The sequence below is a fragment of the Phoenix dactylifera genome, chromosome 8, assembly GCF_051530095.1.
Source record: "Phoenix dactylifera cultivar Ajwa chromosome 8, Ajwa_hap1_PhDact_Kaust_v1.1, whole genome shotgun sequence".
NCBI lineage: Eukaryota > Viridiplantae > Streptophyta > Magnoliopsida > Arecales > Arecaceae > Phoenix > Phoenix dactylifera.
In genome coordinates this window covers 32,106,278-32,119,842 of record NC_143197.1, presented here as the reverse complement: position 1 = coordinate 32,119,842, position 13,565 = coordinate 32,106,278, and the positions used below count along the sequence as shown (strand labels likewise).

General features: G+C 38.5%; 1 protein-coding gene across 1 annotated transcript; it reads left to right on the top strand.

Moving 5' to 3' along the window:
• LOC120110317 (uncharacterized) lies at nucleotides 1-12,617 on the top strand. Its single transcript, XM_088703665.1, has 4 exons — nucleotides 1-134; nucleotides 2,563-3,393; nucleotides 11,017-11,133; nucleotides 11,222-12,617. Exons 2-4 carry the CDS (start codon nucleotides 2,671-2,673, stop codon nucleotides 11,759-11,761), a joined length of 1,380 nt encoding a protein of 459 aa, XP_088559791.1. The 5' UTR covers nucleotides 1-134; nucleotides 2,563-2,670; the 3' UTR covers nucleotides 11,762-12,617.
• Nucleotides 12,618-13,565: the final 948 nt, after the last annotated feature.

Genomic DNA, 13,565 nt, shown 5'->3' with positions numbered 1-13,565 from the left:
CTAAAAAACGCCTAAGCGCAAAAAGCCCTCTTCGGACATTTGCGGCGTCGGGCTGGTTTCTCTTTCTTTTCCCCGGCAAGAAGCTTCGGGACGAAGACACTCCGCTCTCCGACTCTCAACTGCAGTTTCTTTTGGTAAGCCTCTATCCATCCTTTGCTTCTCCCTTAATCACGATTCTCTCCGTCCTGTTTTGTATTTACCTTCTTGTTCGAGCGTTTCTTTGATTCCTAAAAATAGAATCCTTTCGGCAAAAAAAAGAGAATAATATGTTACATCGTTTTTAATCTATTCTATATTTTTCGAGATAAGTTTGAAGAAATTCTCCGTTCTGGAAATCGATCGGGGAATAATTCAAGATATCTCTGCTCGCAATTCTCAAGAATCTTAGGCCTTCACCTCATTTTTCAGACGAACTCCTGGCTCTTGATTTCTCTTGAGAATCTTTTTTTATTCGCATTATTCCTCTCGAGAATGAAGAGAATGATGCGAGTGGCATTTGGATCATGTTGATGATCTGTGGTTCTGGATTTTAGAATCTGCACGATGTTGCTTTCGGGTCGCCGATAAAACCCGAACGAGTGGGTTCCTATGAGGGCTTTTTTTTTTTTGGGGGGGGGGGGGTCATTTGGATGGCCTGATTTCTTTTAAATATTTTTACAGAGAGGAACTGGAACGTGGCAAGATTCAATCCATGTTGGATAATCATCCTAGTGGCAATGCGAAAAAAATTATTTAAAACTTTTATTTTGACAGCACTTTGGTGTTACCTAGGAACAACGTTTGAAATCTTGACCGTACTATACTGTCTCGATCCTGTAATGCTCCATATCGATTTTGGGGTGTCTCTGGTCCGGCAAACCATGAATAAATACAAGAGGTGTACTGCCTCTTGTAACATACCAGTATGTGAATGATATCAGGGCATACTGCGAGATTTCAAACCTTCGCTAGGAATATCTCTCCTGTTGCTTCACATACCAACATATTTAATTTGGGTCTAATGGAGGAAAAGTCAATCTCAATGAGTAGTTACATGGGAGTCCACCATGTCACAATAAATCCCTTTTTTCCATCTATAGTCATACTAGCACAAGGATTCGGCAGTTTAAGGAGAAGGTACATAGATACCATCACAATAAAGGAAAAATGAAGGATCTCTCTGTTCATTCTGAATTAATATGGGTTCTAAGTCTGTATACCGACATTGAAAAAAACTCTTATAACCCAACTCTTCTGATATTAAAAATGATAAAAAAATAAAATAGTAGAAAATGGGAGGAATAGAAGTGCCACAGGCATCGCGAGATTGGGAATCACTCTAGTACACTTAGCCGGAACATGGATATGGATGGACTATCTTGTTGTTGTATCCCACTTGATCTCAAAGTCCATCTTATATAGAAGTGCTCCAACGTTCGGATTCTGTAACCAAAGGAAAGTTGCGACAACTCTGTTCCATCTCGTTCCTAGCGGTTAAATTAGTTTTTCAATAAATAACTTAGTTTTGAGATCACACAATTATTGCAACGAAGTACCAAGATACTTCGTATTTTTGGATTTCATGGCCACAACTAGGGTCAGCGGAACTGCTCTGAATCGGGCGGTTCCGGTCTTACCAAGTCGTCCTGATGGTGGACCAGAATAGTTCCGGCAACGGAAACGAAATCCGTCGCCGGGGGGGGGGGGGGGGGGGGGGGGAAGGAGAATGAAAGAGAGGAGAGGAGAGAGCGAGCAGGGGAGGGAGGGAGAGGGAGAGGGAGAGGGAGAGGAAGGAAGAAAGAGGGAGGTGGAGGTCGGCTGGTGGAGGGCCAGCGGAGGCCGACGAGCCACGCGGAGGAGGCTCCTTCGGGCTCCGCGGTCGGACCCTTGTTTCGAAAGAAATAGAGGACCCGGCTGCGGAGCCCTCCTCCGCCTCCTCCGCCCGGGTCGGCGGCCCTCCCTCTCTCCCCTTCTCTCTTTCTCTTTTTTTATCTCCCGTTTGCCCTCTCCTCCGTCTCTTTTACTGTGTCGGTACAGGCCCGGCATAGCACGATGTAGGCCCGTATCGATCTATGCCTCCGGACAACCAGTCCGGGCCCGGTACCGGCACAGCAGACACTGGCTACAACGGTCAACGAAAACTTATACAAAAATGATTACTTTTCCAAGTATACTAGACAAGGGATCATTGTTTTAGCAAAAAAAAAAAAAGGATCATTAACTTGGAGCATTAGCTTTGTACCTTAAGGACTTTCTAACATTGGCTTAAAAATTGAAACTGACATTTTAAATAAATAATGATCAAAAGTTAATAAGGACCTCTTTATCGACTTCTAGCAGACCCAAAAAATGAATTCCTGGCTTTGTCTTGATTACGTATAGAGCTGCTTCATCTCAAATTCAGCATATGCATGTCCTCTAATGCCTTGAGTTATCCAATCATGCATCTAGGGATACACAGTTGCATTTTTTTTCGCATCAAGTTGCAACATTTGCCTATCCTTGTGTACAAACCTTCAATGTCATGTGGATCTTTTCTGGAAAGATCTCATATTCTTAGCTGACTCTCCAGTTGTGGTGCAGCTCAATCATATTGAGTTTTGGTTCATTATATATCTCGAGTCTTTGGTACAGTTTTACGGTTTTGATGAGGCTTTCCTCACTGACCGTTTCCCATCACTTATAGCGAGCATGGCAAAAGCCAAAGGCAAGGAGAAGCCTGCTGCTTCCAATGCACCACCAGAACTGGAGACCACTAAAGATGACACCAACGCTGAGTCAATGAACATGGAAAAAGCTGCAAAAATCACTGCTGATCCTGGATGTGAGAAGGCAGGGGAAGGACATAAGAAAAAAGACATTGAAGAAGAGAGGAAAGAAGATAAGAAAGAGAAGGTCTATAAAGGTAACAAAGAGGAGGTAGAAGGAGATAAAGAAGTCAAGGATAGTGGAGAAGTGGAAGCTTTAGTATTCACCACCGTTGCACTTCAAGATGAAAAGGTGGACGACGCAAATACGAAAAAAGTGTTTGAAGTTGATGGAAAAGTAGAAGTTGCCTCTATTAAAAAGGCCAAGAGGACAAAGAAGAGGAGGAAGAAGAAGGGAGTTGCTGGTGCTGCAGCTTCAGTTAATGCTGATAAGCCAGGAACTTCAGCTGATGAGAAGGATTCGAAGAAGGCTGATGGCATGGGATTGATTTTTATGTGCAATGCTAAGACTAAGAAGGATTGCTACCAATTCAAGGTTTTAGGTTTGCCTGCAAGCAAGAAGGAGTTAGTAGCAAAGGTTTATAAGGGTATGAGATTGTTTCTGTTTGATGTTGATCTTAAGCTGATGTATGGGATTTATAAAGCTTCTAGTCCTGGGGGTTATAATATCGAACCCAAGGCATTCAAGTCAAAATTCCCATCTCAGGTTAGGACATTTACCTTTGTTATTGCATGACAGTTTTTCAGTTCTTTGGAAATTCAAACATATCTGCCAACATTTATATCATACTTTCACAGGAAAGCATACTAAAATGTGTTATGCTTTGTCAGGTGTTCACTTAAGCAGCTTGTAGCCTAAGTTGAATTTTATGTTGGGAGATATATCTAGAATTAGCTCTCAGTTCTGATCTATTATCACCTTTTCAATCTAATATGATAGGTTCAATAAAGAACCATGTTATTATGGAATAAGAATCTTTATCCTGCGGTGATACTTATTGCATATATTTTGGAAAAGTGAACATATCATACCATGAGGTCCTGAGTTATTTGTTAAGTACTAATTTAGCAAACTTCTTTGTTCATGCATGTTGCACACTTCGCAAAACAATCTATTATGTCCACACAGCTAATTAATTTTTACATGGTTTATGATAAAATTTGGATTTATGCTTTATGTAATTATTTATTGTCATTTTTTCTTAAAATATGTTTCTTATTTTGTTCTTCTGAGTTCCTTTGTTGTTTATGGGATTATATTAATCTGAATTGTATGTACTTTTAAGATTTCTAGTGCTATTATGTCATGTCTTATATAGCTGTCACAACCTGTGCGGCACTTCATTTACCTCATTATAACAGACTCTCTTGTGGAAGTGCAGTGTGCTGAGGCCCCTATTCTCTTTAGGAATTTTTTTATTATTGGGCATCGTAATTAATCTGCAGTAATATCTTAGAATGGTAATCACAATGTGAAACTATTCATTTGTTATTTTTGAGTTTTCATTAGGTTGTTTAGGTCCTTCTGTATCTATTTCTATTAAAACAGGTTCTGTTTGCGTTCACCCAGATTTTGGTTGCAAATATAGGATTTCACATCTATCCACTACTTACTTTTACTAATTTCTTATCCTTACACTTTTGTTGTTTTGGAAATCAGTGCACTGTGTTGACTATTATATTGCTTCGTCATAAATCAAAATAGTAATGGAGTCCTCCGTTTTAGTGGAAAATCTTTAGTGAACTAGTAGCACTTTAATGTTACCTGTAGACTTATGAAAGAATTACTTCAGAAGAAACTGGAAGAAGTGGAGGTAGGAGGGTTGGTTTTGAGTTTGAGAAAGATATAACACGACCAACATTTCCATATGTGATATAAGATGATCTTGTACTTTTTCGTAAGATATGCTGCAGATTAGGGTTGAAGGCCCAATATAGGTTTTCAATTTTGCACATCTATTATTCTTATCCAAAAATTGTGAAACGATATTTGCAAAAGAATATCTTGATAAGGAATTTGAACAGATAAGGTATTTGATGCTTGTAAGGTGGGATTGTCGTACAAAATAAGTTAACCTCGCTATTTATCAAGTAACCTGATCTTCTAGGGGCCAAACTTTGTGATAACGGAGCATTATGGGGAGAGATATGTATATTTGTTTAGTTGAGAGACACCGGTCTTTTATCTTTTTGATTGATTAGTCTTCACTAGTTGTGTTATAAGTTGGTGGAGTAAGCCAATCTCTTGCCTATTGCTTTACATTTCTTGGTTTATGATAATTTTCTTGAAGGTGTGCTTTTTGGTTATATGTACAAGTCGTGAACGAAAGCAAGCACTTTACCTGTTTTCCCACAATTATGGAGAAGCGGACTATGCACACTCTTTTAAAAATTTATTCACCTCCAAAAGAACTTTTCAAAAGCAGAAATTTGATATTAGTATGGGCTTTTCTTTTCCCGAGAAACAACAACAAGATATGACTATCAAGGTTATCTAGTAGCCTATACATTTACCTTCAAATCTGTTATTTTGCATGACTTTCCACTTGCCACTAGGGATGTAATAAGCGAAAAACAAGCAAGCTAAGGGCAACATGTGTTTGTTCGATAATAGCCAGCTCAAGCACCCTGAAAATTCGTCACATCTTTATATTGAACAAACCTAAAGAGATATGACACCACTTCTTTGGTTCGAACAAACTTTTTTTTTGGGGGGGAGGGGGGGAGATGGTATTGTGAGCAGGAGATGTTCATGGATGCCAAGTTGGTTTGAATTGGAGAACATTGTCATCCTCGACCAAACAATCTCCATTGCTCCTTGAAGATAGGGTAGAGAACATCCATATGAATTGAAGAAGCCTGGCCATAGGCAGTATGAATGAATGGTTGTCATTGTTTGGGTTCAGGATGGATGCCAACCTGAAATGGGAGAGAGCCATCGAATCTTTGGGAACAAGAGAAAAGATGGCAGCAGCTGGAGCATAGTAGGTAGCTAGAGCATAGGCAGAGACAAAGCAAGCGCCAGGGTGGGAGGAAAAAGAAGGGCATGGATTTATCAATGTTTCTTAAAGCCTTTTTATTAATTTCCATTTTGTATTTGAATTGAGTTGTTAATCCTCTACTAGGTACCTATACTTATGGCTTTGCTTATGCCTATGTTCCTGGATGGGAGAATCAAAGGCTCAAGGCCTTGAATCTCATCTAATTTAATTCCCTTTTCTATTTTCTTGTTAATGTGAGTTGCTAGCTCTAAATTGACAAGCATCAAATTAGGATATACTTAAGTCCATGTTTTCCATAAAAAGAAGGCTTTTTTTGGTATATAATGTGAGAGGCTTCAGAGTCCACATATGTTTTGACTCCAAAGCCTTCTGGTTAAGGAACCTACACCTCTTTAAAGAGAAGAAAAAGAGAGAGAACACTTGAGATCGAGATTTTAATGCAAGAGAAAAAATTTGCACACGTCCCACAAAATGGTTATCGCAGGTCCAAGGCACTCCCTTTTTACATTCAAAGAGCATACCATCACGTGCACCAAATAATGGTTACTATCTAATGATAAATAAAGAAATATTTATATAGAAATACTAGTAAATAATATTTGAGCTGCGTCAAGCCAAACATGAGTGAGCTGAGCCTAGATTGTGCTCAGCTTGTTTATACTTTGAGCTCAAATTTTTAGCTCGCACTCAACTCATTTACTAATCGAGCAAGTCAATAGTGAGCTTAATTTCAAGTCAAACATGATTTGAGCAGGACCAACAGAGTCATTTAATAGCCTCGAATGCCACTATGTATTTGGTAGTTCTCATGTGGTGTAAAAGCAAACGAACACTTGGAAGTAAAACTTGAGGTAAATAGGCATGTGGTTAGATAAAATGAATTTGGAAAAAAAGAATGTTGGATCTTGAAAATTAATGCAAATGGGCAAGCTCTTATGATTAGTCAATCTTTCTGTAAATTATCATAATCATACTTAGCTATTGAGAGGATATAAGTATCATTTGGTAAGTGGGTTAGATTTGCAAGCCTAAAAGGTAGTGAAACCTACTTAATGTGTTTTCACATTAGTAGCTATTGTGAAATCAGCTTGAACAAATACTCTTTGCAAAGATAGCATGGTCGGTAATGTTTGTATCATTTGTGCAAGTGCCCCAACCTATGAAATTCAAATTAGCAAACATTGAGCACATGCAATGCACGTAGAGTATAAGATGGATGTCTATGATTTCTCAAGCATGTGGGCCATAGTTATTAAATTCGAACCTGAGATTGACTTGGCCAAGGATTAAGGTCATCGAGTCATTAATCAAACCATCAGGTCAATTGGTTAGACCAAATTTATAGTAAAAATATCTTTAAAATTTTAAATATAAAAATACAATTAATAAAAGAAAAACATGCATAACTATGGATAAATATTCATTAAATGCTACTATATAAAATCACATGGACCGGCATTCTATTCTCCTCTTTAATTACAGCATAATTAGAAAATACATGAATCATTTAATTTTACATAAATTATAAAAAATTTGTGTAAGATATGTTAATTTTTTTAATAATATGTAGTAAAGTTTAATAATATCAAAAAATAAAATGAGTGTATTGTTTCGTTTACTATGAAAATAAGAAAGTTGATTATTTTCTTGGAATAGAATATATTTAAAGCAAGGATTCAAGTCCCGGCAGGATGTCTCGTGGGACATCGGGACGGGGTACTATCCCCTGTGTTGGGACAGGACTGTCCTGCCATCATCCTAGCATCCCAATCGGCATGTCTTGGAACATTCCCTATTCCAAGTGTCGAGACGGGGCATGATAGCGGCGCGTCCCATTCCATAGGTAAACTGGGACAACCCTGTCCCATGGGATTTAAAACCTTGATTTAAAATAATTAGCTTCATTAGTTGATGGATAAGTAAAATGAAGTATCCTAATAGAGAAACAGCAAACAATGGTGCAACGGTTCAGGGGCTTTATACTATTCCATAGGTTAGTGGTTTGAATCATGTTTTAAACACCATATTTTTTAAGCCTTATAAGATTTGGTTCACCCGGTTTTCTTCCGGCCAATTCATTAGGTTTGGTCCTTACTGATCCTCTTAGAAAACTAGACTAGCCAGAGTCCTAGTTCATCCGTTTTCCAATATGATTGGCCGTTCTGTTCTAGGTTTAATAACTATAATGTAGGCCTTAGCCCACCCGAAAGGCTTCACAGTTCACATGGTAGAGAAGCTCAAATGGTTTATTCCAGAGAGGAAGCATTTAATGAATGTTTGCTCCTCATCGATCAAACTTGCTTTGTGTAGACTTAATATATAAAATTCCCATTTAAGATCATGTACATATTTATCTTTTTAGGCATATTTGAATGAATGTGGGTGCATGTCTACAAAAATAGGAGAGCAGATAATTGGATAAAAGGATAATTGGATAAAAGTATAATAAGTCATTTATTGTTTTCATTCAGATGTACTCTTTTTTTCCTTTTTGGCACAAAGGGGTATGAGGCACAAGGATTCTTGTGATTAAAATAGAAGAGCATGGAATCTTTTAGGTCATCTTCGTGCAAAAGGCTTAGAGGCTAGCTTTAATAGGCTAGGCTCTAAGGCTTCTACATTATATATAGTGGATTATAATTATTTGTATGAATGGGAAATTAGGTTGTTTCTAGGAAGATCTTTGGATTGGCGATGTTGCCACTACTGTTTAATTTTCATATGGCATACTAATTTAATGACGTTCATTTTTACCCTTTAGTTTTGTGCTATATTGCATGACACATCACATATCGAATGCCTTTGTAAATTTTACGGTCCTTGCTTAGTATGTAAGACGAAGTAATGCTCAGAGATGAATCTTGTAGTGAATCACTAGGTTGTCACAACTTCGCTCATATATAAATGAGTCTTCTTAGTAAACTCCATGGAATTTTGGATCAAGACAAAAAGGAATGAAGGATGAAGAGACATGAGCATGCCATTGTGTCTTTAGAACACGGTTATATTTGTCTATAATAAACAAGAGTGCATATTTTGGAGTGAACTTACGCAAAGCATGCCTTACTAGTTCTTTTTGAAATTATTTGATTTTTAATGGCCTTAGACATTGTGCATGAGATTCTATAGTTGCACATGAAAGTTATATATCTTGAGAAGCATTCTAATTAAGGATTAAATTCTAGCTATCAGCACCCATTCTGATCTAGTCTCGAGTCGGTATAGGTACTTGGACATGTCGAGACAGACTGAGATGGACCAAAATGACCATTGACAACAAGAATGAAGAAGAAGAACATAAAAAGATTGTCTCGAGATTCCAGGATGTCCCAAGTGTTGAGTGACAACTGTTTAGTCCATCCTTATCGATACCAACTATGACGGTTGGGATGTCCTGACCCATTAGAGAATCGGTGCTCAGGGACATTCTGAGTACCATTCTCTCATCAAAACAGTAAGCTATCGACAAGACATGCCACTACCGTCAAGACATGAATCCTTGATGCTAATGGATGAACTCAAGGCATTCATCTAACAAATTGTATGTATGAGATATACATGGTAACTTAACTAGCTTTTATGCTTTGTAATTCGCCATATTTGTTTCCTTTTCTAGTTTTCTGTATTATTAAAAACCAAAGAGTGTAATGTGATGGGTTCCATGAGTGTAATTTGATTCTGCAAGACTTTTGACGACTACAAGGTGCAATGAGTGCTAAGTGAGGTGGGTCCCCATAGAAGTGACGTTTGATAAAAGATTCTTCCCAATAGACAACTCGACTTGGTGGAATATCTTAGTTGCTTTCTGACCAACATATCTCAACAAAAGAGAGGATCATTGTTAAAAGGGGCATTCATCCTAAGTCCTAACAGATAATGATAATAACCTTGTTATTTCAATACATTAATGGGAGAGCAAGTACGATGTACCCTTTTCTCTTTTAGAATTTTATTGGACACTGTCTATTTCACCTTAACCCATTTTTATATCCAATTTGTTTACTTTCTTTGCATTTCACTTGCTACCAATCTTGCATTGGTTTCATTTGCCCTTACAGGAACGGTTGAAGTTGTTGGATATCTACATCTCACATTCAACACCAATTATATATGGGATCTGGTCCTGATCTGGTTCTCCTTGGGCCTTACATGTCACCTGTTCGCTACAGAATAGGTTCCCTAACTAAAATAGAGAGGGTACAAAAAGAAAAGTTTAGGAATACCATATATTGCATTTTGTTACTGAAAATTATTTTTATTTAACATGCGATGGCAAAAAGGGGCTAATGGGTTTAGAGAATGTACTAGGGACTCATAATAGCTGAATTGGAACAAATGCTTAAGATCTATCATTTGTTTGATTTGCATCAAAGATCAAAAATTGATCTGTAAGGCATCGAACTGCATTTATGTTTTTCAATTTTCATTTGGCTTGTGATGATAATTAACGGTTTTGTTCGGTGACTTTGATTGGAATTGAATCTGTTCTGTTGGTTGCTGCCTTTGATAGATTTTGCTCAAAATAAGCTGTGTGGGTGAGATGCCTTCGTTTATTTAGCAGATGCCAAAATCCTTTTGGTTGGATAATCCTGTGTTGAAGTGTTCTTACCCCTTGGGGTTATGAAACTTAATGATGCATGACCTTTGAAGGCTTATGCCCATTAAGTTGTATACTGCAGGTAGCATTCTGACGACTAATTATTTCATACTTGCCAGTGTTCTTCAATAGGTTATGATAATTTATCAATCAGATGTTAATGCTACTTCTCACCATGAAATTAGGTGCATCTTGCCTTTACCTTTTGAGGATTGTTAAAAAGAATTCCTATGGCACTATGAGTTTTGCTGAAACATTTACTATTAAAAGGAGATCTACCTTGATCATGGTTCTACTTTATTTTTTTGTATTTTGGGCGCATGAGTGTGGGCAGTGCATGCAATGTTCGGGCAACCAAAAAGGGCTCGTAGTCATAGCCTTGTTAATTCTTGTATCAAAATTTGTGCCCCTAAATAGTTCTCATACTCATGATTGCACATGTTATATTTCTATGAACTGCAAGAGGAAAGGATTGTTAGAGGTTAAGTGACAAATAAGATTAGAATTAATGAATTATATATGATATGCATGTTTATTCGGTGCAAACTAAGCTGATGTAGAGGGATGCTGGCAACTGCCATTATATGATATGGATGTTGTAGCTGTCAGCAAAAGTAAATCGTGTATCTACATGTGTTAGTTCCTTACATATGTTAGGTAGTATTATTTGTTTTCATACCACAAGTATTCAGTTTTTGGTATTTATATTCTTAATTATTTCATCTGACAGGTTCGCTTCACTGTGCTTGATGATTGCTTGCCCCTCCCAGAAGAGAAGTTCAAAGCAGTAATAAAAGCAAATTATTATGAGAAGAACAAGTTTAATTGTCAACTCTCCCGTGAACAGGCAAGTTTCGAATCACAGTTGGCAAACTATGATGGCATCAATCAAATTTTATAAACTTCAACAAAATGGTGACCTCTATATTTGACAGGTGAAAAACTTATGCAAGCTTTTCCGCAATACAGCTAAGGCCTCTAAGCAGAAGCGCCGTGACAAGGCCACCAGAGCAGCGCCGAGTTCCATCAATGAAATCCAACGCAGTAGGCTGTCACATGGCATTTTGCAGCACTGCACAGCTGGTGGAAGTGACGTTAGGGTTCCCAGGTGTACAAATCTGTATGCAAGAGAATCTTATGTGTCACCACCTCAGCGTGTGGGTCTGTACACAAGAGAAGCTTATGTGTCACCACCTCGACCAGTAGCACTACATCCACCAGTACCTGCACCTATTTATGCTCGTGATCAACGAGTGGATGATTACTATTACAGGAGAGGCTCAGTTTTGGAGATGCGTGATTATAGGACCATGGATGTGGAAATGAGGCTGCGAGCTCCTATTGAATACCATGATCCCTACGGCTTGTACAGAGAACCTGCTCCGTACCAAGAAACTCCGTACACTGTAGGTCGGGAGGCTCAATACTCTGCTGGGTTGCGGGCTTCATATGCGCCTTCCCTTTATCGCTATTAAGATCGGAACCAATTGTAGTAAGAGTCTAACTGATCATTGAGCAGGATTCTGCTTATGGTGGAGTAAGGTGCTTGATGATGCCAAAAACTTCTCTTTTGACTATAATATCTGGATGTTTTTTTCTTTAATGACATTGATATGGCCTTGTCAGAGGAAAACGTGGTCCAGTAATTTTGGCATTGCTCCTCTAGTTGTGGCCCTCGATTGCTATTATCATCGGTTAGTTCTTTTAATTCATTTTCTTGCAGCAGTATCCTGGTGGTGCAACGGTGCTGGTTGTAATCTATGCAAAATCTTTCTGGTGATGCCATAGATTTGTTGCAGCAGCGTTCCGGTCTGGTAGCATTTCTTTCAACGTCGACTTTATACCAGCAATGATGTCGACTTGGTGTTGGGCTGCTATGAATGGGTTATCTGGACAGGTGCCACCATCGTCAATATACTAGTTTGGTTATCCTTTATCTACTTGTCTTTGTATTGGTTATCAAAGGAAAAACATTATGGTGGATATCGAGATTAGCAGTTCTTGAGTTTCATCAATCAGGCAGAGAGGACTCTGCAGATGAAGCAAAAAACATCCATTGGTTGCTTGTAAAATTCTAATCCCCATCAGAATGGTATTTTTATGTTTTTTGACTGACTTTGTTTGACTCTCACTTCCATGACTAATGGCCAATGATGGACAGATTGAGTGCTTTTTCTGATGTATCTGATCGATGATGTGTGAGGCTTTGACTCTAGTGTTCAGATACCTTTGGAAGAGATGATGAAATTTTTGTACTCTCTTGTAAGCTTATTAATTCTCTTTCATAAAAGTCGTGTAATGCTCAGAGGTTTTGCTTGTTGTAGCCTGCTCCATGATGCTTGCTGTCTGTGGTTGCAATTATTTACACTGATGAGGCGTGAGACATTAACAATAAAGAATAGGCCTGTGGTGATTAGGCGACCGAAGGATCTTGTCAGTTCTTATTGTTGTTGGGTGTTGGTCTCAACCCCCTTATGCCTGGCTACTTATGGAACACTAATCATGATTAAAATACTATAAGGTAATGGTTCTGGGCCCTGTTTGACGTTCTTCCTTATTACAGTCATGATGGTTGTTGAACCGCATGCTTTCCTCCATGTTTCTTGACTTTTTTTATGGTTGTTAGAAAGCACCATCATAACCGGTCTAATAATGCATTTCTCTTTGCGATTATGATCCATAAAAAGTTTTCCTGAATTATAGCAACAGTAAATATTGTGCTAGGAGAAACTCAACATTAAGGATGGCAATCAAGGGAGGTTGGACTAGATATACGTTGGATCGGATACCTGATAAATCAAAAATCTATCAACCTAAACCCAAACCTGACCCGATATAGTTCTGGTTGGATACAAGATTTAGAATCGGATTGGACGGCTTGGGTCTGAGGCCTCTGCTTCCAATTTTCCCAACGATAGTCCGATACCAAACCCGCTCTAGCTAGATTTTGGGGGGAAAAAAAGAATAGATGTTCATTTTCCAGAGAGAATTGTCTCATTTTCTCCATCTTTTTGAAGGGGTTAAATATGTACAATTCAAAATGGATGGCACCAGCTTAGTAAGATGTTCTCCAAAACATATATCTTAAGAGTGGACACGGACAGGAACCCTCGCTTCAGTAACCAAAATCCAAGACCATGCCACAGTGCCGATCTTTGACCCCACCGAGCTCAAGCTGTATGAAGTATGATGCTTATACGTATACCCGATGACGGAGCGGCAACTCAATCCATGAGCACGTTTAGAAGATAAAAGAGAATCCACCGCGCCCGGCACATG